We start from the raw sequence: 24,660 nt of genomic DNA, 5'->3' as shown, positions 1-24,660 counted from the left end.
GAGCTGGGTTTCTTCTCTCTGGAGTGCAGTGGAGTGACCAGTAATGGGTTATGAGACATCAAGGGTTTTGGAATAATTTTGAGCTGCCTGTATATTGAAGCTCAGGGGAGTGTTCCTGTGTTGCTGGAGAATTTGAGTGGTATGTCTTGTTTTGGAACTTGTTGGCCCTTGGGTGGAGCTTGGTTTCAGTGTAGGTATGAAGGCATTTGATGAACTCCTATTGCTTAATATTCCCTGAATTCAAGAGTTCTCTAATGTTTTCAGGCTTTGGACATAAGCCTCCTGCTTCTGGTTTTCAGTTTTATTTTTACAGTAGCCTCTAGACTTCTCCAACTATACAGCACCGATGATAAAACATCTAGGTTAAAGATGAAAAGTTTCTCCACATTGAGGGACACTCAGAGAGGTTCACTGAGTTACAAGGAGAAGAGAAGATGGAGGGGGTAGTTAGAGGTAACTGGAATTAGATGTGGTGAGATCAAAAGAGGAGAGAGCAAGCTAGCCAGTAGTCACTTCCTTATGTGTGTTCTATAGTCTGGACCGCTCAGAGGTATTTACGGAGTTATACGGGGAAGAGGAGAGGGAGGAAGTAGACAGAGGTGACCAGGGGGATAAGAGAGAGGAATGAGAAGGAGAGAGACAAATCCTGCTTGTAACCAGTTCCTTAGGTGTTCTCCACTGGCTGGAACACACAGAGATTCACAGAGTTGGATAGAGAAGAGATGGGGGAGAAAAGAGGCAGAGGCCACCTGGTGGAGAAAAAGGAGAGTCCAAAGGAGGAGAGAGTGGTCAAGCCAGTAATCTTGCTCTCAGGTAAATTTGGGTAGTGAAGTTTGGGTTTTTAGATGTACAAAATTGACAACAGAAACCTAAGAGCAAAGATTAAAAATCTGTTTTTGAAGACAATGGTCTGCTTTTCTGGATGCCTGATGACCTCTGCCAGCCTACCGAAGTTGTTTTGTGGAGTTTGTTCGGAGTTGAAATGTTCTTTTGAGGAATTTGTGAGGGAGAAAGTGGTCTTCCCGTCCTATTCCTCCGCCATCTTTTCGCAAGCCAGTTTCCCTAATTTTGGTACATTCTAACCAAACAAAAACTTAAATTTTCCATAATTCACACCTCTCCCCCAGAAAAATGAAGGAGAGAAAGCACACACAGTGCCAGGCACTCTTGTGTGGTACTGTACCCCACCCATTAATGCCAATATTGATTGTCACTCAAACTCTTTCATAGCTGAGGCAGAAATCAGAGTTTTGGAAATGACTGAACAATGAAGAGTCTGAGCTAGGACACGAGTCACTGAGGATCAGGTTCCTTCTAACTTCCTGAGTTTTCTTAGGAACTTGTTGACACAGAAAGCGCCTTGTGATTTCCACTCTGACAGTTTCCCAGGCGCAGTCGCTGTATCCCTTCTCTTGCAGGTAGACATGGATGCCCTGGAAGTACCTCTTCACGGCCAGGGTGGGGCCCTTCCTCTCCCGTCACCTGCCCCAGGCAGCCTTCCAGGTGGTCCAGCTGCTGATGGAGTCCAGTGCGGAGCTGCTCCAGGAGGGTGGTGTCCCAGGCAGCAGAGGAGCGCTCTGTGTGGAAGAGGTTGAAGCTCTGCTGGAGCATCTCGTGGAGCACAGAGATGGCCTGGGCCTCCTGCAGCTGGCCGCCACTCACCTGCTCCTGAGGGAATCTGAAGTCTTTCCTGTATCCCAGACAGGAAAGAGAGAGATTGCATTTATTTGATTCAAATGTGAAGGTCTCCTGCTTTTCCAAGTCAAGGCTCTGAGGCAGCTCATGGACTCAGAGGATGAGATGGGGTTACAGACAAGCATCATCAGTGTCATCACTGAGGAGATGAAGCGCCACTGGTCAATTCCACAAGGAAGCATTCCGGTTGAGATGAGCGATTGTGAGCTTTGTTTCATCTTCATTTCATCTAAGGATCTTCTGCTGTGTGCCTCTTAAATATGAAGTCCAAAATGTTCGCATTCTGAGTCTACCCAGATTCATGCACTACCTCATTCTGGGCTTGCCTTTCACTTCAAGAGCCTGGAGATCTGTCGTGAGGGTCCGCTCTTCTGTGTCCTTACCTTGAAGTCAAATGTATTCATTAAAAAATAGACGTTCTAACTCAATGGAATGCTTATCATCTCAGTAACTTTGAACTAGGGATATATTAAGAGCTATTGGATCTTTCTTCCTGATGCTAAGATCAACTTTTAGGGAAGCTTTGTTAGACTCTTTTTCAAATCTTTTTTTTTTGCTGCCTCTGCATATTCCTCTTGGAACACTTGATCAGATGTGAAAAATATCTGAGTTTTACATGCACCAATCTCACCTTATTCTCTGCAGCAGAGAGTTTAATTTGCCAATTTTGGTTTTATTTGCTCTCCATAACTGAGAAAATTACTAAACATTTATTAGGTGCCAATCACTATGCTGAGCTTGTTACAGAGGTCAAGTGGCTCTGCTTGCAGCAGGGTAAATCAGTGAATCCAAGATGAGGTGCTGGGATCAGGAAAGGACTTCATTCGGGAAGTGGCTGACTGAGAAGATGAAAGGCCAGTGCCTCAAAACAACCATCTTGTGGGGCTCCTGGATGTCAGATTCTCTTTTGAATGAAAGATGGGGGAGGTGAGGAAACAAAGGAAAAGGACTTTTTATTTCCTGAAAATATCTCCCAGAATAGCCAGCAAGCCTCAGGTAGGAGGAAGTGTTAGTTGCACTTCCTTATAGTCATTTCATGGGTGGTGTGAAATGGAATATCTCATGTCATGTCAACAAACAAAGATGTCATATCTATCTGTGATTCTGGCCTTCTCAAATGTGAATTTCTGGGACAAAAATAATTGAAGTCACAGAAGCAAATCCAGTGTAAATTCAAAATTAACCCTTCCTGGTTAGAAACTAAGCTTAGACCAAGATGATGAATCCTCCAAAGTCACTCTCACGAAAATACAGTGTAACCACTACTCCTGTCCAAGTGTTCAAGTGGTTAGAATGTGCCTTCTTAGCCCAGGCCATTTTCCTTGCCACGTCCAGGCAACCCATGTTTTCCTTAGGTACTTTTATACAGTTTTCATATTGCTGCCTCTTCTTTGTCATTTGTATTTCAGTTTGTAAAAGCTGTGCTAATGCTCCTGTAATCTTTTCTATTTCCATTTTGAGGCTTATTGCAAAAACAGGAACAGAAAACGTAAATGAATGGAACAGTTAATGTATTTCCTCCGTGATTTTTCAAGAAATCAAAACTTTCCACTCATTCAACATTCCTAGACAGTAAAAGTAAGCAGTGAAGGAAGAAGTAATGCACAAAGGTAAAGAGAAATTAAATGATGTAGTTGAAAAAACTAGTGATATCTCTGTCCAAATGACAAAAGGTCACTTAACTACACAAACAGGGATGCAGAGCTCTACAGATGACAGATTTCAGAGCAGCTTATGTGACACTGTTTAGCTGCAGACAGAGCCAAGGAGGGTGGCAGGCTCTTAGGCACAGTGTTACCTAAAAGGGTAGAGGACCGCTCTGCCAACTCCCAGTATCTATTTATTTATCTTTATTTGTCTGTTCACATTTCTCCCTCTTCGTGGAGGTTATGGGATTCTGAGAATATAGACCTATTAACTCACCCTGAAAAGAGACTCGGGTACAGACTGGACGGTCACCCTATTCATGTGTGAGAGGTCAGCTGTTCCCTGGAAGCGACTAGATGTAGTGTTTGGACAGCACATCATGTTCAGCCAGAGATGAGATTAGATGTGATAATGTTGACCAGTGAGCTGAGCATTAAGGGAAGGGAGGCAGGTCATCTCAGGGAAATTCTATCCAGTTTCCATAGTTGGATGTGTGAATTTTCTGCCTCGTGGGAACAGTTAACAGATACTGAATGCTTATATGTCCAAGCATTGTCAGAAGTATGTTACATCATACAATCTTCAGAAAAATCCAGTGAAACTTCTGTGATGATCAGTTCCATTTAAGAGGAGAAACCGTAGTGCCGCAAGTCACACAGGCAGTGAGGCTGGAGCTGTGACATCAACCCAGGGATCTTGCCCCATGTCCACTGTCTCATGCACTGGACCCAGCTGTCTGCTCTGACAATGTGCTTCCTATTTTAGAGGAACACTTAGTAAGGTCTTCCTTTCCAACTTCTATTCTTCATTGTCACAAAAGTGCCATTTGCTCATTCCAGGGATGTAACAATCATTAGACAACGGCTGAGTAAGCAGTTCCCTTTGCACCTGATAACGTCCAATCCTGTTTTGTTGAGCTCTACAGAGGAGCCTGGCAGATTATGGCAACTAAACAACAACTCTGAGAGTCTCTGCTTCCACGTCAGATAATATTTTGAGAAATTATCCAGAAAGGTAAAAAATCCATTTAAATTTACTTTTACTATCTTTGTTTTCAGAAGATTCTCATTTTCTGAAACAGTCTTCAAATACTAGGTCTACTCAAACTTTGGTGAGTATAGTTCTCTAAGAACTACTCCTGGGACAGAGCTGAAGCTCCAATACTTTGGCCGCCTGATGGGAAGAGCCCACTCACTGGAAAAGACCCTGATGCTGGGAAAGATTGAGGACAGGACGAGAAGGGATCATCAGAGGATGAGATGATTTGATCGGATTGGATCGACTCAATGAACATGAATTTTAGCAAACTCTGAGAGATAGACGACAAGGAAGCCTGGCGTGCTGTAGTCCATGGGATCAAAGAGAGTCGGACATGCCTTAGTGACGAACGACAATGGGACAGAGACCCCTCTGTGCACTTCCTCTGGGACAGACACCTTCCTGGATTCTCCACATGTGCCATTACTGCCTTTAGGGAGCTTACAATCTCTCAGGGCAGTCAAATGTTACATAATTAGAGGGATTACTTAATTATAACTGTATGTTATGTAGCTAAAGGAGAATGCTTAAGGTTAATGAAGAATAATGTGGAGGCTGAAGAATATAGTGGTCAAGTACCACTTCTGCAGTTAATCCTGTTAGCACGTAAAGTAATCTCTCTGAGTTTTCAGTTTCCTTATTTGCAAACTGGAGAAGGCAATGGCAACCCACTCCAGTACTCTTGCTTGGAAAATCCCAGGGATGGGGGAGCCTGGTGGGCTGCCGTCTATGGGGTCACACAGAGTCAGACACAACTGAAGCGACTTAGCAGCAGTAGCAGCAGTATATGCAAACATGTCAATAATTATAGTAATCATCTCATAGGGAAGCTCTGAAGATTAATTCATGTTTATTAAAAACACTTTGCTGAGAGGCTGCATGTAAAAATTTCTGTCATTAATATTATTAAAAATTATCTGTACCTTACAGAATTGGTAAAGACATGCATTACAAGGATTGAATGTAATTGCAACCTCAGTATCCCTGAGTGTATGGTAGATTGTCACTTCCCGGTGAAATATTTAAGGAGATGAGATTATTTGCACTATCACACAATGACTGAAGCAAAGTATCCTGTGAAATACTGTAGTGCTAGAGGAGAAAAAGAAATAAACACAGGCAAACATGAATTTTTTAGGACAACCAGCACCTTAAAAAGTGCCTTGTGGATTATAGTTGCAAAATAACTCATTTTTAACAAATGATATCAGTGATATTGTTCCCTATAATGTCTCCAGGGAGCTTAAGGCCTACTTAGGTGATATCATAAAGGTACATATACAAATGAAATTTTTTAAAGAAGGGGGAAAGGGAAAATGAGGAAAAAATGAGAAAAATCAAAAGCTTCTCTTATAAGCTATTTTCATACTGAACATTTCTTGGTGACCTGGAAAAGCCACCTTTTGAATATTTCTCCCTTCTCTGACTTTGATTAGACTCTTCTCCCAAGAAGGCTGTGTAACTATCAACCACAGCGGCACGCATTTGATATCCCCTACCTAGGCACTCATGGCAAAAATTAGCACGTCCATTGATTTCATTACAAAGAGTAGAAAAAGAAAGGAAAGGGCAAATGTGGAAAAAAACAGAAAATGAAAGTTTCTCTACTCACTCTTTAAGAGCCACCCATCACCCCAAGCCCTCAGAACTGGCCTAGACCTCCCCTGCAGGCGGTCCTGCAAGCCCCCAGCATCCCAGTAGCCCTCCCCGTCTCTGTGCTGCGGGCCCTGGTGATGCTCTGCTCCAGCCCCACGTGCTCCCTGGGCTGTGAGCTGCCTGCCGGCCACGGCAATCTGGAAAGCTTCACACGCTGGAGTCAGATGGAGAGAGTGCCCACTGTGTCCTGTCTGAGGGACAGGACTGACTTCAGATTCCTCAGACCCTGGTGCCCGGGACCAGGCGTGAGAAGACAGAAGCCACAGCTGTTGTGCGCGAGTTGCTCCAGCAGACCTTCCAGCTCTTCAGCACCACGGGCTCTTCTGCAGGTCAGGACGAGAGCCTCCTGGACAGATTCCTCGTGGGACTTGATCAGCAGCTGGAGGACGTGGACACGAGTCTGAGGGAGGGAAGGATGCCAGAACAGTCACCTCTAGGGAGTGAGAACTCCAGATTGGCTGTGAAGAGTTACTTCCAGCGAATCAGTGTGTATCTCAAAGAGAAAGAATACAGGCACTGTGCCTGGGAGGTTGTCAGCGTGGAAATCAGAAGGTGCTTGGTCTTTGCCAACAAGCTCATCGGAAAACTCAGGAAATAAAGAAGGCGTTGAATCTGAAAACAGTTCATCTGGTCAACTAAATGGCTATTTTCTAAGACTCAAAGTGCAACCTTTAACTCTATTTTTGTGTCAGATGATATATGAGTAATAGCTAATATATGGGATTATATAAACGTATGTTAAAGGTTTTGTTACTATAACTTTTCAAAACAGATTTAAGAACCCATTTTCCATATCTTAAAAGTTGTAACATTTGTTTATTTATTTAAATTATCAGAAATATTTAGGCTGTTCATAGAGTTTAAATCTTTATCATTCATAAGATACTTGCTTTGTACTATATTTTGTACAAGACTACTCTTGTTTTTCAGTAGAGAAAATGAAAGTAATTTGAAAAAAAAAATTGACTTGCACACACCTTTGAATAAAACCTAACTCAAAGCCTGATCCTACAAGATAAACCTGTACTGAATCCACCTTAATAAAGAGGGAACGGGGTTACCCACCCTGGGTCATAGAAGGAACAATGGACAATTTGAAGGGGGATTGAGTGTGATTCTTGAGACATAGACTAGAGGTGGGAGGGAGATGTGTGGAGAAAAGCCCAGGTCATGGACTCAGGTGCCTGCCTGGGGCCTGTAATAACCAGAGCGCCTTCAGGGATTAGTGGAGAATCACATACATCATGCGGGGAAGGCAATGGTGACCCACTCCAGTACTTGTGCCTGGAGAATCCCAGCAACGCGGGAGCCTGGTGGGCTGCAGTCCATGGGGTCGCTAAGAGTCGGACATGACTGAGAGACTTCACTTTCACTTTTCATTTTCATGCATTGGAGAAGGAAATGGCAACCCACTCCAGTGTTCGTGCCTGGAGAATCCCAGTGACGGTGGAGCTAGTGGGCTGCCGTCTATGGAGTAGCACAGAGTCGGACACGACTGAAGCGACTTAGCAGCAGCAGCAGCAGCAGCAGCACATACGTCATGGGAGGTCAATCTGCATCTGTGGAGTCTAGGATCCTGGAGTAGGATGAGGAAGGGAGAGGAAGTTTTCTACACTTGGCCATTCCTGAGAAAAGAGTCTTCCTGAACTCTTCAAATGGAGGCACAACGAACAAGGCAGGCTGGGTCCTGCAGAGACGGCTAAGAGAGGGCATGTGGAACCAGTAACTGCCATGAGAAATGTGACTCTAAGGAAGTAAAAGGGTTTCTCAAGCTTATTTATATATATTAAACACACATGTCATCGCTAAACTTTTAAATAATTCATTCAAAGGAGTGCCTACCCTTGACTTCTAGGAGGATGCACCATAATCCTATACTGTTAACAATTTAATGGGTATCCTTCTAGACATTTTATATGTAGTTAATAAATCTATACATATGGACAAACTAATGTATATCACTAATGTATATTAATATCCATTTTTCATATACTTCAGGTTCTCATTTATTTATATTTTCTTGCAAAAGGTGTTTGTGATTTTTCTTCATTAGTACATAAAAATAGATTGCCTAGGGATAAATTGCTGCACTATGTCTTAACTGCAAAACTAAGATAATCATAAAAGCTTATCTTGAAAGTGTGCTAAGATTAATTGCCTTAATTGATAGCACATTCTCAGAATGGTACCAGACACTTCCCAAATGCTCCTTACATATTAACTGTTTTATTTGAATCTGGTTAGATTATTTCCTGAGGTTCTGGGTCTGTGGTCAGGAAGATGAGGCAGTTCCCAGAGAGCTGTTCAGAGACACATTCCTGCAGCTCAACCACCACACAGTGAGGGGAGAAATAGCCATTTACTGGGATGACGGGGCCAAGCAGGTGGCAACAATACCTAGAGTTCTAGACGGAAACATTCCTGCATGGCACACAGGCCAGCTGTCTACAAGGACTCAACCCCACCCTCAATGGATTCTTGGTTCTTCTGGACTTTAGGAGCTCAGAGAATCAGTCAGGAAGACACAGGCATCTGGCAGGCAGTCAGGAGGATCCTCTGCTTTGAGCACTCAGCTGAGCCAGGAGGCCAGGCCAGAGGGGATTCCCAGGCTGGACCCTGAAATCCCTTTTGGCACCTTGCATTGTTTCCTTTTCACTTGTTACATCAACTCCCTTGCTATTGCCTTCTGGGGTTCATGACGTAATCTCTGATGATGTAACAAAACTCAAGGCACTTGTTGTTTTGAGTATGTAGATGGCTTTATTTTGGGCTGTTTCACTTTAAGGAAGATTCAGAAACTGCCTCAGAGACAGGAAACTAACCCAGCACCCACACAGTGGGACTTGCTCACGTGTCAGCAGAGGGGGGCCTCTAAGGCTTGTTCAGCAGCTGCAGCCAATGTGTTGTCCCTTTTAACCGTTTTCCCAACCTTGGGTTAGCCTGACTCACTGCATTCGTGATAGTGATCCTGAGAATTAAAGTCCAGCTCAGAGAACGGCCTGGAATCTGAAGTAAATGCAGGCTTGATGCAGACGGGCATGTTCTGGAAGGGCCAGTCTGAGTGTCCAGCAGCAGCGGGTCGTGGCAGCAAACAGTGAAAACAAGGCTTGCGCTGTTCCTGCCTGTTCCTGGGCCATCGACCCTCTGATGGGAGCATTCTGAGAGTGACGGGTGCAGAGTGTGGGATCTTCTGGTTGGGTATGTTCTGGAGGAGTTAGAAGAGCTAGGCAGAGAGGCCTTCAGCCAAGTACCTAGTTTCCTCTGCATCCTGAAGTCAGCTAGAAAAAAATCGCGCAATGAGTCTATCCAAGGCCTGTGACAAGATGTCCAGGTGTGAGAAAGGGCAAGAGAGAAGACTGCAACCAGGAGCGCTTAGATCTCTCTGCATGCTGTCCCTCCCCACACCAGGTGGGAGGCCTGAGGAGGGGCTCTGGGCCCACCAGCTGTTGGCCGTGAGCACAGGGCAACCCCAGCACAGTCAGCCTCAGGTGCTGAGAGAGGGGGAGAGCGAGGCCGCAGCTGGAAGGTGGGAAGACACGCTCTTCCCTAACGTGGAGACAGACTTTCCATTGTGGTCCTGAAGCTTCACAGGAGCTCTCTAGGTTGCTGAGCAAAATTGCTCCAGTTTAGGTTGGCCTATTTTTACATGTTGTATACATTTATACAAATGGTTTCTGTTTTCTTTTGAACTGAGTTTCTCTTACTCACCACTATGTTTGTGCATTTATTGTGCTTCTTACATCTTGTTATTAAAAACCCTATTAGAAGCGTAGACAACAATTAATTTATTTATGCCATTTTAAGGGATTTTATGTCATTTGGTGTTTAGTACTGTTATTAATAGTGCTGGTATAAATATTCTTTTCTCATATCCTGATGCATAGCCACTTGATTTTTTTCCCAGGGTGATTGCTGGAGTTACTAGATCATAGGCTATGCATATTTCAACTATGCTACAAAATGTTTTTAAAGTACAAATTTATATACCAAATAGCAGTTGCTCTATATGAACATCACCTTTGACATTTTCAATCCTTTAAAATTTCTATATGCAGACAATATACATTAATTTAAAAATTTGAGAATCCAACCAATTACATTTAGATATAGCATTTGTAAAGTCAGCCAGATTAAAAACCAAAATTATTTTGTTATGTGTTTGTGTATGAAAATGGAAGGAAAACCCAGTCCATTAAAAACTAGAAATGTAATGAAAAAACTGTTTCATTCATTCTTGCAATAACAGTAAATAATAAATATGTTGGGGAAAAAACCTGAAAAAGAATATGAAGAATATATAATCAAGCCAGTAGTAAAGTTTATTGAGACAATTTTTTAAATAGTCCAATAAATTGGCAGCATTTCCTTTTGTTTATGAAGTGGTTAAGAAACATTTGCTAAATACTTGCTCACTCAATGACAGTGTGCGTCTCAGTAGCAGGTGACCTTGGCAGTCTCCTATTGTAGACTCTGTATTCCCTTCTCACGGATGCTGACCACCTCATCACATGCTTGCATGTCTTTTGCTCACCCAGAAGAAGAATTAGTTGGGCAAGTTGCTTAATCCTTATTGATGATCAAGATGGAACAAAAGACAATCTCAATGTAACAGAGAAACCTTCGATTCTTCATTAGTTTCTGGCCATCTAATCTGAGTCAAATTTCAATTATACACTTGTCCTTAGAGGCCAAAAGGGAAGGTAATTGGGCCTCTCAATGCTACATTCAAAAGGATTAAAGTCGAGGGCTTCCCTGGTGGGCCAGTGGTTAAGAACCACCTGCCAGTGCAGGGGACCTGGGTCCCAGCCCCGCTCAGGGAGGATGACATGTGCTGAGAGGCCCCTGCGCCTGTGCCCCACAACTACTGAGCTGGGCCCTGGAGTCTGTGCTCTGCAGCAGGAGAGAGCTCTGCAGGGAGAAGCCTGAGCAGCTCAGCTAGAGAGCAGCCCACGCTTGCTCCAACTGGAGAAAGCCCACCTGCTGCCACAAAGAGCCAGTCCAGTCACAAACTGTTATTAAAAATTACCCAGTCTACACTTTATGAAGAACTCCTAATGCCTCTCCCTCCCCCCGCCCCCTCCCACATACACTCTGGTTGTAGCAACTTTTTATTTAGTTTCTTATTTTTGGTTCTGAGACCTGTGGGATCTTAGTTCTCTGACCAGGGGTGGAACTCGGACCTCCTGCCCTGAAAGCATAGAGTCCCAACCACTAGATCTCCGGGGAATTCCCAGGTCTCCTTCGTTTTTTACCTAATGTTCTTTTTCTCTTCTGGGATGTCATTTAGGATGCCCCATTACCTTTAATTGCCATGTCTTCTTAGGCACCTCTGGTATGACAGTTTCTCAGTAGTAGACACTTTATGTTATTGTCAATGGTATCATTTTTAAATGTCATTTTCCAACTTTTAATTGCTCATATAAAAAGAAGTGGTTGAGTTTTAGTGTTGATCTTGTTTTCCTACTGCTCCCTCCATCTTGAGCTGTGTTGGTCACCGTGGAGCCGACAGCCCCAAGTGGCCAGCTGAGCGCTTGACTAGTCCAGCCTGAGCTGTACTGTGACTAACAGCGTGTACTCTATTTTGAAGGCACTATGGAAAAGAAGAATGTAACTACCTCACTTCTAATATTGTATTGGTTCATGTTGAAATGATAACTTATAGATATATTGTTAAATAAAATATACTGTTAAAATTAACTTTTTTCTTTTTACTCTTTTGATGTGACCTCCAGAAAAATTTAAATTGCACATTCATATAAAAAGAAGTGATCTTTTAATTTCCTAGCTGCAGTCACCATCTGCACTGATTTTGGAGCCCAAGCAAAGAAGTCTGTCACTGTTTCCATTGTTTCCCCGTCTATTTACCATGAAGTGATAGAGTTTGAACAAACTCCGGGAGGTACTGAAGGACAGGGAAGCCTGGCATTCTGCATTCCATGGGGTCGCAAAAAGTCAGACCCGACTTAGTAACTGGAAAACATCAAGGTTGATAACGTTATGTGATGTCTTGCTCCTTATGGCTAAGGCCTCCAAAACAATTCAGAACAACTTAGTTTAACAACATTCTATTTTGTTTTTTATATGCATTATTATTTCTTTTTATTTAAATATATTAATTTTTAACTGAATGATAATTGCTTTACAATATTGTGTTGGTTTCTGCCATACAGCAACATGAATCAGCCACAGGTATACATATCTCCCCTCCCTCTGGAACCTCTCCCATCCCTCTAGGAACATCACTCTATTTTAGAGAGAAAAAAATAGGTGTCTTTTTTAAAATCATAAACTGCATGTATTATATTTAAATCATAGATATATGGTATTTATTGTTCATCAACTTAATTTAATATTATTCTCTTTTAGAAAGGAAAAAATAGGTATCTTTTTAAAAATCATAAACTGCAAAAATTATTGTTAGGTAATAGCAGATTAGAGAATTAAACCTAATTCTTATGAAAAAGAAAATTCTTACAAACAAGGCCCCCTTTCCACAAATCTCATAATATGAAAAAAAAAATGTTTTCAGAATGAAGGAATCGTATAATAATCTAGTTCAAATATTTGGCTTATATTTTTCTTCAGCAATTCATTGAAACTTTAAAATACATTAGAAATTCTCAGGTTCTATATCTTTTTTCCCCAAGGTATATATAAATTAAAATAGCAAGGAGCTTAAAGAAAAAGAGTTTTAGAGGTAAGTGATCATTTAAATGACACGAGAAAAGTGAAAGGGAGACCTGAAAGTGGGAAATTCCTCTCAAATAGAAAGAATGGAGGGCCATCCTGTATAAGTAGCTCACACTCAAGGAGGAAGGACATGCACTCTGCAAACTCTTGAAGACTCAGCTTCAGCACCTACTAGCAGAACAGGCAGCCCTGGGCCTGATTTCACCATGACCTACCGGTGCCTCCTCCAGATGGTTGTCCTGCTGTGTCTCTCCACCACAGCTCTTTCCAGGAGCTACAGCTTGCTTCGATTCCAACAAGGGCAGAGCCTTGAGGTGTGTCAGAACCTCCTGTGGCAGTTACCTTCAACTCCTCAACATTGCCTCGAGTTCAGGATGGACTTCCAGATGCCTGAGGAGATGATGCAAGCACAGCAGTTCCGGAAGGAAGATGCCGTATTGGTCATGTATCAGATGCTCCAGCAGATCTTCAATATTCTCACCAGAGACTTCTCCAGCACTGGCTGGTCTGACACCATCATTGAGCACCTCCTTGAGGAACTCTATCGGCAGATGAATCGTCTGGAGCCAATCCAGAAGGAAATAATGCAGAAGCAAACCTCCACTATGGGAGACAAAACCGTTCTTCACCTGCAGAAATATTACTTCAACCTCGTGCAGTACCTCAAGTCCAAGGAGCACAACAGGTGTGCCTGGGCAGTCGTGCAAGTGCAATTGCTCAGGAACTTCTCTTTCCTGAAGAGCCTATCAGGTTATCTCCGGGACTGAACATCTCCCACCTGTGGCTCTGGGAAGGGACAATGTGACTTTGAGGTGAGACTCTTCAGCAGCAGAGGCTCTTGAAGTAACTGACATGCAAGGCACTGATTTCAATGGACAGTTAAAGACTAACCTATTTTTAAATTGATTTATGCATTATTTATTTATTTAAACTTTTATATGAGAAATAAATTATTTATGAAACAAAAGTCAATGTTGCAGTTTCAATGTCAATTTGATTTTTGTGACAACACATATTAAAAATTGCAGAGCACCTTGGAGACATTCATTGCCAAACAAGCCTGCAGAGTAGTAGCATTTCTGGCCCCTGCCTTTGAGGAATTTAAAATACATGGCAGCCCTGTGGAATGTCCGAGTTATATGCATGCTCTCCATGTATCCACACAGTCTACCTGCGCTTGTCTTGTTCACTTCTTTAAATGTACCAAAGAGCTCAGGCCAGAGGGCCCGTCTATATGATGTGGGCGTTTTTTCCTCTCTTTTTTTTTCCAATTGGGGTAAAATATACACCACCTTACATTTGAGAGTCTTACAAAGTAAGACTTCTTTAAACCAATAAAATTTGGGCAAAATCCAATTAATTTATAAAATTCTTACTAAAGTAAATGAAAAATTCTGACCTTCTAAATGTCCTCAGTTGCTTGTATACTCCAACCCTTATTTCCAACAACGCAGTCCTCAGAAAGAGGTTTCAGGAACATGAGTCGAAAATTACTTAAGACTGTCTTGAGGGTCATTAGAAATTGTCAAAGATGGTAATTCACTCAATTAAAAATAAGTGAAAAGTGATCTTGGAAATATTAAATTTACATCCATAAAAGATAGAAAAGTAAAATGATATTAAATACTTGTTTTAGTACACAGAAAATATAGTTTAAATAAAGTTTAATAAAATGTACTGTTATATACAAAATATATTTTAATATTCTATGCTTAATATTTAAAATGCCTTCTATAAATTTATAATAAAATTGGAAACGTGAGATATTTCTTTTAAAATAAGTATATAATTCAATATAAAATTAATTCAAACAAATAAAGTGCTCTGCTTTTTCAAATATTCCTAGTTTTCAGCTATTCAAGACTTACTCCCCCACTTCAACGCCGAATCCTTGAGAGACCCTGAAAATTCCAGAGCATTCCAGGGGCGCACACTTCTTTGATCCCTGACCCAGGTGGTGGCCGCGTTCCTTCTCAGCCCCAGAAAGTCCCCCAAACCGTCCCATGGTTATTTGTGTCCTGGCCACCGCTGACTTCTCCTCTGGCTGCAACGCACTCCCAGGGTCCCATGGCCAGTCTCATCGCCTTGGCTGTTTCTCACGTTGTCCAAAATGGCTCTAAGCCTATAGCCTCACTGACTCCCCCTGGCTCGGCTTTGTGCTCAAGGTCCTCCCATCGTCCCATCTCTCACAGTCTCACCGCCACCGCCGGGTTTAACTCTGTCCACGCCGCGGTGCCACCGCCCCAAGCCGATAGTCTCATCACCTGTGCTCGCTTTCACTTTGTCCGCGAAGCCGTCCCGTCCACTCGAAGCCAAAAGCCTCAGCGCTGCCACCGTGTTTCACTGTGTGCCCAACGCCTTTCCATCCTGCCTCAGCGAATAGTCTCGTCGCCACTTCCAGGGTCCCCTGTGTGGACCACACCCATCCGTCGTCCGGTGGTCTCATCCCTCCGCAGGGTTTAACTTTGTCTCAAGGCTGTCCAATCGTCCCACCAGCAGCAGTTTTTCGCCACCGTCCGGTTTCACTTTGTCCGCAACGCGGACTCCTCCTCTCAGAGCCAAGCAGGGCTCCCCTGTGTGAGAAACGCCCTCCCATCACCCCATAGCCAATAGTCTGCGATGTTCTGACAAGATCTTATCGCCTATAGGCATCGTCCCACAGCCAATAGTCTCCTCGCGGCCACTGTGTTCCCGTTTGTGCCGAACGCTCTCCGTCCTAGCCACCGCGGGATGCGACCGTGTGAGCAACGCCCCAGCAGGTCCCACAGCGAATAGTCTCTGAGCCGCCGCGCTCCATGTGCGCAACGCCCACTCCCCCGTGGTTCACCTGGTGCACGACCCCCTCCCATCCTTCCACAGCTTATCCTCCTTAAGCCAACGCGGGATTCCAGCGTGTTCGCCGCGCTCCCCCCACCCTCCATCAACGCGGCACAGCTGGTTGTCTCATCCCAGACACTGTGTTTCACTAGGTCAGCAACGGCCCATATGAGCCGGCACCAGTAGTGTCTTGCTCACCCTCTAGTTTCACTTTAGGGCGCATCGCCAATAATCCCACCACCGCTGCCGGGTCCCTTTCTCTGAGCTGTGGGTTCCCTTCGCCGCAAGTGAGCCCCAATCTGTAAAATCAGCCTCATCTCACTCAACCCCACCTTGGGGGTTCCTTTCCTCAAAAATAGCCAGTTCGAGCTGACATGTGGAAGAAAGCCCACTACTCAGGGGATCTTTCCGAAAATGCAATATTCTCTCTCCCTACTCAGGACAGCGGAAACCAGGCCTTTCCCACAAAAGAGCTAATGATATGCGCACCCTTGAATCAGTGCTCCTATTAAAAGCTCTGTGGAAACTTTGCGTCCTGTCTCTCTAGCAGCCCCACGAGAGTCAACTGCAAACTCTCCTACCACTGTGATTCGAAAGCAAAAACGATGGATCCACAGCGTGCGCGCTCTCGCGCTCGCCTGGAGAAGCAGGCGGTCTGCGGGTCCATCCCAGCGCTTTCTCACCGTTCGCGGTGCTCGCGCGCCCCCTGCCGGCCGTCTGCAGAAGCACTGACACTCTCTATGGCCCACATCCACTTGCTGGTGGAAGGAGCTGCTGCATCCCTGCTTGCTATCTTCGCTGGAAGGAGCCTGGGATCCACCGCCAGAAACACAGGGAAATCTTCAAACGCCTGAAACAGATGCAAAGGATCCGCTCTCAGTCGCGCCTAAAGGACAGAGCCGACTTCAGATTTCCTCGGAAAAGAGAGATGATCACTCCAGTGCAGATGACTCAGGGCCCCTGCAACCACTATCTGATGCTCCAGCAGAGCTTTCAACTCTTCACCACGGAGGACAGCCGTGCTACCCTGCAGCCCGGATCAGAGCCTGAAACAACTGGAGCCGATGGAAGGAGACAGTCTGTGCTGTTCTCATTGGGACTTCCTGCCCGGGAGTATTTCCAGGGCATCCATCTCTACCTCAGGGAGCTGGAATACAGCCACTTTGCCTGAGAGGCTGTCAGAGTGGAAATGAAAAGTGCCTTTCCCTCATGTAAGAATCCTGAAAGAAATGGCAACGATAAGGGTGTTTATATTTGTAACACTCGTTAATGAATTCCATTATTGTTTGCTTCCTGTTCCAAAGCAATTGCAGTTCGTACTTTCTCAGGCACTGAAAACCGAAATGAAAATCATAATTTTTCAGAAGCAGGTGTGGACAGCAGAACAGAATGTCTTTTCCTGCATAAAGATCTTTTGATCATCATTAAAAAGATCTCTTGATGTCTGTGGGGCTGGTATTTTCTATACTCAGAGTCCAGAGTTTCTTTCCATGGACAGGTGTCCAGGATCCTCTGTTCTTAAATATCTTTTTCTGTTAAGTCTAGGTGCTATAGAGATAAAGAATAAACTGTGTGGATTTTCATCATCATAGAAACTTATCTATCCTTCTCTGAAGAGCACAATGCAGGCCTTCCGGATCAGGTGAACCTTCTGGTTTGCTTGCATTCAAAAGGTGATTCAGGGACATGGGTACCTTCTGTTCTGTGGCTTTTTCCATCATCAATATGTGACTCCAAGTTTGTCTGTGGTACCTGGATCTAGTACACGCGGCAGTAAAGACATGAAGTCTGGTGGCTCACAGGGGATGCTTCCAAGCGCCAGGACTATGCAGGGTGAGAGCCCTTCCTCTCACGTTCCCTGGCCTGGATTTATCCTCATGGGAATCTCACTGCAAGCAAGTTGGGAAACTGTTGGGTGATGAATGGATGAAGAGATAAGTTCAGGGTGCTGACTTTCAGAAATGTGCAACACGAAAGTTGAAATTTAAGTGTTTGGGGAGCAAAATGAGGACTGCAGCCCAGGAGACAGCACCTCAGATAGTTCTGAGAAGCTGTTCCAAAGACACACAGAGGGATATATGTGATTTTGGTGAAGAGGCAATACATGCAATCATGTGCCTATTTTTTGTGGACGTTTTCTGCCTGTGTCGTGAAGGTTTCTTGGAGTTACAAGAAGCAGTCGTCACCATGAAGGGTTTCCATGCTTTTCTAGCTATGAGGAGACAGACGAACCATTGAGTTAAAATGGGCTCCTGAGAATAGCTCACCTTCTGAAGACTTGCTCTGACAGTTTTCCCTGCACACAGAATGCCTCACTTCTGCTTTCCACCCTAGATACTTTTCCAGGGGTGTTGAAAATCAGCAACTGCAAGAGCACATGATTTAATCCTTGTAGGGAGATGGCAAGTGCCAATGGCACGTGCTAGTTTGTACTTGACAGGGCATGAAGCCAGGTTTCACGTTTGTACTATTTGTTCAAATGAAGTTCTGGTAGGGGTCGAGGGGAACAAGGATTGTTCTTGCTTGCACACACTTCTTTAAAATACAATCTGAACCAAATGCTTTCTCTCCAAGTTCAGCTTTGGGGAGAATGACAAGAATGCCTGTCATAGTTCACAGTATCATCAGCTGTTTGAAAGAAACTTCCAAGCTGATCCCTGAAGGCATTGCCTGCAGGGAAATATCCACAGTGCAGACACATTACAGGCTGTTTCCTTACTACCTGAGGGAGACAAGAAAAGAATAATCAGGCAGTTCCTTGCAACTAGGTGAGGATGACTGAAGAAAAAGTGATGAGTGAGTCTTCCATTTGGGTCCAGGCCCAAGAGCCTCATCCTGATCTTCTACATATTGGAAATGGAAAGTTGAAGACAGTCTTCCTAATAATGATCTTCAAAAAATAACTCACACATGCTGTGTGCGAGGACAAAAAAAACAAAAGCAAATTTTTGTATCCACAAAGAGTTAAGCGATAAAATTAATCGCAATTGATGGAACAGTATATAAAGGATTTGACACATTACTATGCTCAGTCTATTAATACCACAAACAGTCACTTAATTAGTCTAGCCGTCATCCTGCTGATGAGGTAACATTTATGGTGCAGCAAAATAAATAATACAGGATACAATAGCAATTCAATAAACATTTGCTGTTCACCCTTTTATGTTAAAGTAGCAACACATATGTATATACTTATTTAATATATATTGTGCAAGTGTGTGTATTTATATATGTGTATGTGTTTTTGTTCAGTCGCTTAGTTATATCCGACTGTCTGTGACCCCATGAACTGTAGCATGCCAGGCATCCCCGTACTTCACTATCTCCCAAGTTTGCTCAAACTCATATCAATTGAGTCAGTGATGCCAAGCAACCATCTCATCCTCTGTCGCCCCCTTCTCCTCCTGCCCTCAATCTTCCACAGCATCAGGGTCATTTTCAAAGGGTCGGTTTCTTCTCAGAAGGTGGCCGAAGTATTAGAGCTTCAGCTTCAGCATCAGTCCTTTCAATGCATATTCAGGGTTGATGTCCTTTATGATTGACTGGTTTGAGCTCCCTGGAGTCCAAGGGACTCTCAAGACTCTTCCTCAGTACCACAGTTCAAAAACATCAATTCTTCGGCACTCACTTTCTTTTTGATCCAAATCACATCCATACATGACCACTGGAAAAACCATAGCCTTGACTAGATGGACCTTTGTTGGCAACATGGTATCTCTGCTTTTTAACACACTGTCTAGGTTTCTCATATAATTTTTTCCAAGAGAAAGAGTCTTTTAATTTTGTGGCTACAGTCACCATCCGTGGTAATTTTGGACCCCAAGAAAATGAAATCTGACAGTGTTGCCACTTCTTCCCCATCTATTTGCCATGAAGTGATGGGACTGTGTGCCATGATCTTTGCTTTTTGAATGTTGATGCAACTATATATGTATATGTATTTTTATGGGGGAGGTCTGGTTTAGCTGTGCCTCAAATTGTTTCCCTAAAAAGGTGGTTAATTTAGGTCAGGGAAACTATAGATGTTATAGAGAGTCTGTTTTACATGATGGCTGAAGATTTTCAAAATTTGAATTTTTGAAATTGCTATTATAATGGAAAATTTATTTATTGAGATTGGCATATTCATTCCAAAAAATCCTCTCTGTTTTGTTTTCCATGCATACAATCTGAATTGTGATACACAAAATGAAATATTCTAAATACAAAAGAAATGTTTCAACAATTAGAACATTTAAATAGAATTTGGGACTACAACACTTCCATCTTAAATCCTGATGCTCGTCTAAGTTCAAATTAATAAAATAAAGTGTAACCACCACTCCTGTCCAAGTGTTCAAGTGGTTAGAATGTGCCTTCTTAGCCCAGGCCAGTGTCCTGTCATGTCCGAGCAACCCACATTTTGTTAGGTACTTTTACACATTTTTCATATTGCTGCCTCTTCCTTGTCATTTGTATTTCAGTTTGTAAAAGCTGTGCTAATGCTCCTACAATCTTTTCTATTTCCATTTTGAGGTTTATTGCAAAAACAGGAACAGAAAACAGACATGAATAGAACAGTTAATGTATTTCCTCCATGATTTTTCAAGAGATCCAACTTTCCACTCATTCAACATTCCTAGAAAGTAAAAGTAAGCTGTGAATGAAGAAGTAATGCACCTAGGTAAAGAGAAAGTAAATGGTGTAGTTGAAAAACCTACAGTGACATCTCTGCCAAATGACAAAATGTCACTTAACTACACAAACAGGGATGCAGAGCTCTACAGATGACAGATGTCAGAGCAGCTTATGTGACACTGTTCAGCTGCAGACAGAGCCAAGGAGGGTGGCAGGCTCTTAGGCACAGTGTTACCTAAAAGGATAGAGGACCGCTCTGCTAACTCCCAGTATCTATTTATTTATCTTTATTTGTATCTTTATTTGTCTGTTCACATTTCTCCCTCTTCGTGGAGGTTATGGGATTCTGAGGATATAGACCTATTAACTCACCCTGAAAAGAGACTTGGGTACAGACTGGACGGTCACCCTATTCATGTGTGAGAGGCCAGCTGTTCCCTGGAAGCTACTAGATGTAGTGTTTGGACAGCACATCATGTTCACCAGAGATGAGATTAGATGTGATAATGTTGACCAGTGAGCTGAGCATTAAGGGAAGGAAGCAGGTCATCTCAGGGAAATTCTATCCAGTTTCCATAGATGGATGTGTGAATTTTCTGCCTCGTGGAAACAGTTAACAGACACTGAAAGCTTATCTGTCCAAGCATTGTCAGAAGTACGTTATGTTCTACAATCTTCAGAAAAATCCAGTGAGACTTCTATGATGATCAGTTCCATTTAAGAGGAGAAACCGTAGTGCCGCAGGTCACACAGGCAGTGCAGGCTGGAGCTGTGACATCAACCCAGGGATCTTGCCCCATGTCCACTGTCTCATGCACTGGACCGAGCTGTCTGCTCTGACAATGTGCTTCCTATTTTAGAGGAACACTTAGTAAGGTCTTCCTCTCCAATTCCTATTACTCAATGTCACAAAAGTGCCATTCGCTCATTCCTGGGACATTACAATCATTAGACAACAGTTGAGTACACAGTTCCCTTTGTACCTGATAAGTTCCAATCCTGTATTTCAAGTGGTGTTTTTTTTTGAGATCTACAGAGGAGCCTGGCCGACTATGGCAACTAAACCACAACTCTGACAGTCTCTGTTTCCACCTGAGATAATATTCTGAGAAACTATTCAGAAAGTTAAAAAACCCATTTAAATTTACTCTTACAATCTTTGTTTTCAGAAGATTCTCATTTTCTGAAACAGTCTTCAAATACTAGGTCTACTCAAACTTTGGTGTGGATACTTCTCTTAGAACTACTTCTGGGACAGAGCTGAAGCTCCAATACTTCGGCCGCCTGATGGGAAGAGCCCACTCACTGGAAAAGACGCTGATGCAGGGAAAGATTGAGGGCAGGAGGAGAAGGGATCAACAGAGGATGAGATGATTTGATCACTTTGGGTCAAATCAATGAACATGTATTTTAACAAACTCTGAGAGATAGAGAAGGACAGGTAAACCTGGGGTGCTGTAGTCCATGGGATCAAAGAGAGTCAAACATGCCTTAGTGACAAACAACAATGGGACAGAGACCCCTCTGTCCAGGGACACACACCTTCCTAGGTTCTCCACTTGTGCCATTACTGCCTTTAGGGAGCTTACAATCTCTCAGGGAAGTCAAATGTTACATAATTAGAGGGATTACTTAATTACAACTGTATGTTATGTAGCTTATGGAGAATGCTTAAGGTTAATGAAGAATAATGTGGAGGCTGAAGAGTACAGTGGTCAAGTACCACTTACACAGTTAATCCTGACTGTTAGCAAGTTAAGTAATCTCTCTGAGTTTTCAGTTTCCTTATTTGCAAACTGGAGAAGGCAATGGCAACCCACTCCAGTACTCTTGCCTGGAAAATCCCAGGGATGGGGGAGCCTGGTGGGCTGCCGTCTACGGGGTTGCACTGAGTCGGACATGACTGAAGCGACTTAGCAGCAGTAGCAGCAGTATTTGCAGACATGTCAATAATTATAGTAATTATCTCATAGGAAAGCTGTGAAGATTAATTCATGTTTATTAAAAACACTTTGTTGAGAGGCTGCATGCAAAAATTTCTGTCATTAATATTATTAAAAATTATCTGTACCTTACAGAATTGGTAAAGACATGCATTACAAGGAGAAATGTAATCGCAACCTCAGTATCCCTGAATGTATGGTAGATTATCACTTCCCCGTGAAATATCTAAGGAGATGAGATTATCTGCACGATCACACAAAGACTGAAGCAAAGTATCCTCTGAAATATTGCAGTGGTAGAGGAGAAAGAGAAATAAACACAGGCAAACATGAAGTGTTTAGGACAACCAGCACCTTAAAAAGTGCCTTGTGGATTATAGTTGCAAAATAACTTATTTTTAACAAATGATGTCAGTGATATTGTTCCCTATAATGTCTCCAGGGAGCTTAAGGCCTACTCAGGTGACATAATAAAGGTACATAGAGAACCAAAATTTTTTAAAGAAGGGAGAAAAGGGTCAATGAGGGAAAAATGAGAAAAATCCAAAGCTTCTCTCATAAGCTCTTTTCATACTGAACATGTCTTGGTGACCTGGAAAAGCCACAATTGTATGAATATTTGTCCCTTCTCTGACTTTGATCAGACTCTTCTCCGAGGAGCAACAAAGGAGGTGTGAAAAGCATAATATATGGCTGTGTAGATATCAACCACAGTGGCATGCATGATTTGATGTCCCCCACCTAGGCACTCATGGCAAAAATTAGCACTTTTATTGATTTCATTACAAAGAGTAGAAAAAGAAAGGAAAGGGGAAAATGTGGAAAAACCCAGAAAACGAAAGTTTCTCGACTCACTCTTTAAGAGCCACCCATCACCTCAAGCCCTCAGAACTGGCCTAGGCCTCCCCTGCAGGCGGTCCTGCAAGCCCCCAGCATCCCAGTGGCCCTCCCCGTCTCCGTGCTGCGGGCCCTGGTGATGCTCTGCTCCAGCCCCATGTGCTCCCTGGGCTGTGAGCTGCCTGCCGGCCACGGCAATCTGGAAAGCTTCACACGCTGGAGTCAGATGGAGAGAGTGCCCACTGTGTCCTGTCTGAGGGACAGGACTGACTTCAGATTCCTCAGACCCTGGTGCCCGGGACCAGGCGTGAGAAGACAGAAGCCACAGCTGTTGTGCGCGAGTTGCTCCAGCAGACCTTCCAGCTCTTCAGCACCACGGGCTCTTCTGCAGGTCAGGACGAGAGCCTCCTGGACAGATTCCTCGTGGGACTTGATCAGCAGCTGGAGGACGTGGACACGAGTCTGAGGGAGGGAAGGATGCCAGAACAGTCACCTCTAGGCAGTGAGAACTCCAGATTGGCTGTGAAGAGTTACTTCCAGCGAATCAGTGTGTATCTCAAAGAGAAAGAATACAGGCACTGTGCCTGGGAGGTTGTCAGCGTGGAAATCAGAAGGTGCTTGGTCTTTGCCAACAAACTCATGGGAAAACTCAGGAAATAAAGAAGGCGTTGAATCTGAAAACAGTTCATCTGGTCAACTAAATGGCTATTTTCTAAGACTCAAGGTGCAACCTTTAACTCTATTTTTGTGTCAGATGAAATATAAGTAATAGCTAACGTATGGGATTATTTAAATATATGTTAAAGGTTTTGTTACTATAACTGTTTAAAACAGATTTAAGAATCCATTTTCCATATCTTAAAAAGTTGTAACATTTATTTATTTCTTTAAATTATTGGAAATATTTAGGCTGTTCATAGAATTTAAATCTTTATCATTCATAAGATACTTGCTTTGTACTATATTTTGTACAAGACTACTCTTGTTTTTCAGTAGAGAAAATAAAAGTAATTTGAAAAAAACAAATGGGCTTGCACACATCTTTGAATAAAACCTGACCCAAAGCCTGATCCTACAAGATAAGCCTGTACTGAATTCTTCTTAATAAAGAGGGAACGGGGTCACCCACCCTGGGTCATAGAAGGAACAATGGACAACTTGAGCGGGGATTGAATGTGATTCTTGAGACACAGACTAGAGGTGGGAGGGAGATGGGAGGAGAAAAGCCCAGGTCATGGACTCAGGTGCCTGCCTGGGGCCTGTGAGAACCGGAGTGCCTTCAAGGATTAGTGGAGAAACACATACATCATGCGGGGAAGGCAATGGCGGCCCCACTCCAGTACTCTTGCCTGGAGAATCCCAGCAACGCAGGAGCCTGGTAGGCTGCAGCCCATGGGTCGCTAAGAGTTGGACACGACTGAGTGGCTTCACTTTCACTTTTCATTTTCATGCATTGGAGAAGGAAATGGTGACCCACTCTAGTGTTCTTGCCTGGAGAATCCCAGTGACGGTGGAGCTAGTGGGCTGCCGTCTATGGAGTAGCACAGAGTCAGACACGACTGAAGCGACTTAGCAGCAGCAGCAGCACATCCATCATGGGAGGTCAATCTGCATATGTGGAGTCTAGGATCCTGCAGTAGGATGAGGAAGGGAGAGGAAGTTTTCTACACTTGGCCATTCCTGAGAAAAGAATCTTCCTGAACTCTTCAAATGGAGG

General features: G+C 43.4%; 1 protein-coding gene and 2 pseudogenes across 1 annotated transcript; all 3 read left to right on the top strand.

Annotated features, from left to right (window-relative positions):
• The first annotated feature begins 1,428 nt into the window (after window positions 1–1,428).
• On the top strand, window positions 1,429–6,634 carry LOC128052690 (interferon alpha-2-like; annotated as a pseudogene).
• Window positions 6,635–12,932: 6,298 nt separating this feature from the next.
• Window positions 12,933–13,493, top strand: LOC128052635 (interferon beta-2-like). The gene has a single exon (XM_052645217.1). The coding sequence runs from the start codon at window positions 12,933–12,935 to the stop codon at window positions 13,491–13,493; it is 561 nt and encodes a 186-aa protein (XP_052501177.1).
• Window positions 13,494–16,886: 3,393 nt separating this feature from the next.
• On the top strand, window positions 16,887–23,603 carry LOC128052687 (interferon alpha-2-like; annotated as a pseudogene).
• Window positions 23,604–24,660: the final 1,057 nt, after the last annotated feature.

Source organism: Budorcas taxicolor, chromosome 8 (genome assembly GCF_023091745.1).
Source record: "Budorcas taxicolor isolate Tak-1 chromosome 8, Takin1.1, whole genome shotgun sequence".
NCBI classification, from domain to species: Eukaryota; Metazoa; Chordata; class Mammalia; order Artiodactyla; family Bovidae; genus Budorcas; species Budorcas taxicolor.
Note: the sequence above shows the minus strand (reverse complement) of the source record. Positions and strands in the feature narration are given on the sequence as shown.

Excerpts from the sequence above, each read along its gene's own strand:
- LOC128052635 (XM_052645217.1), top strand. The coding sequence starts at position 12,933 with ATGACCTACCGGTGCCTCCTCCAGATGGTTGTCCTGCTGTGTCTCTCC.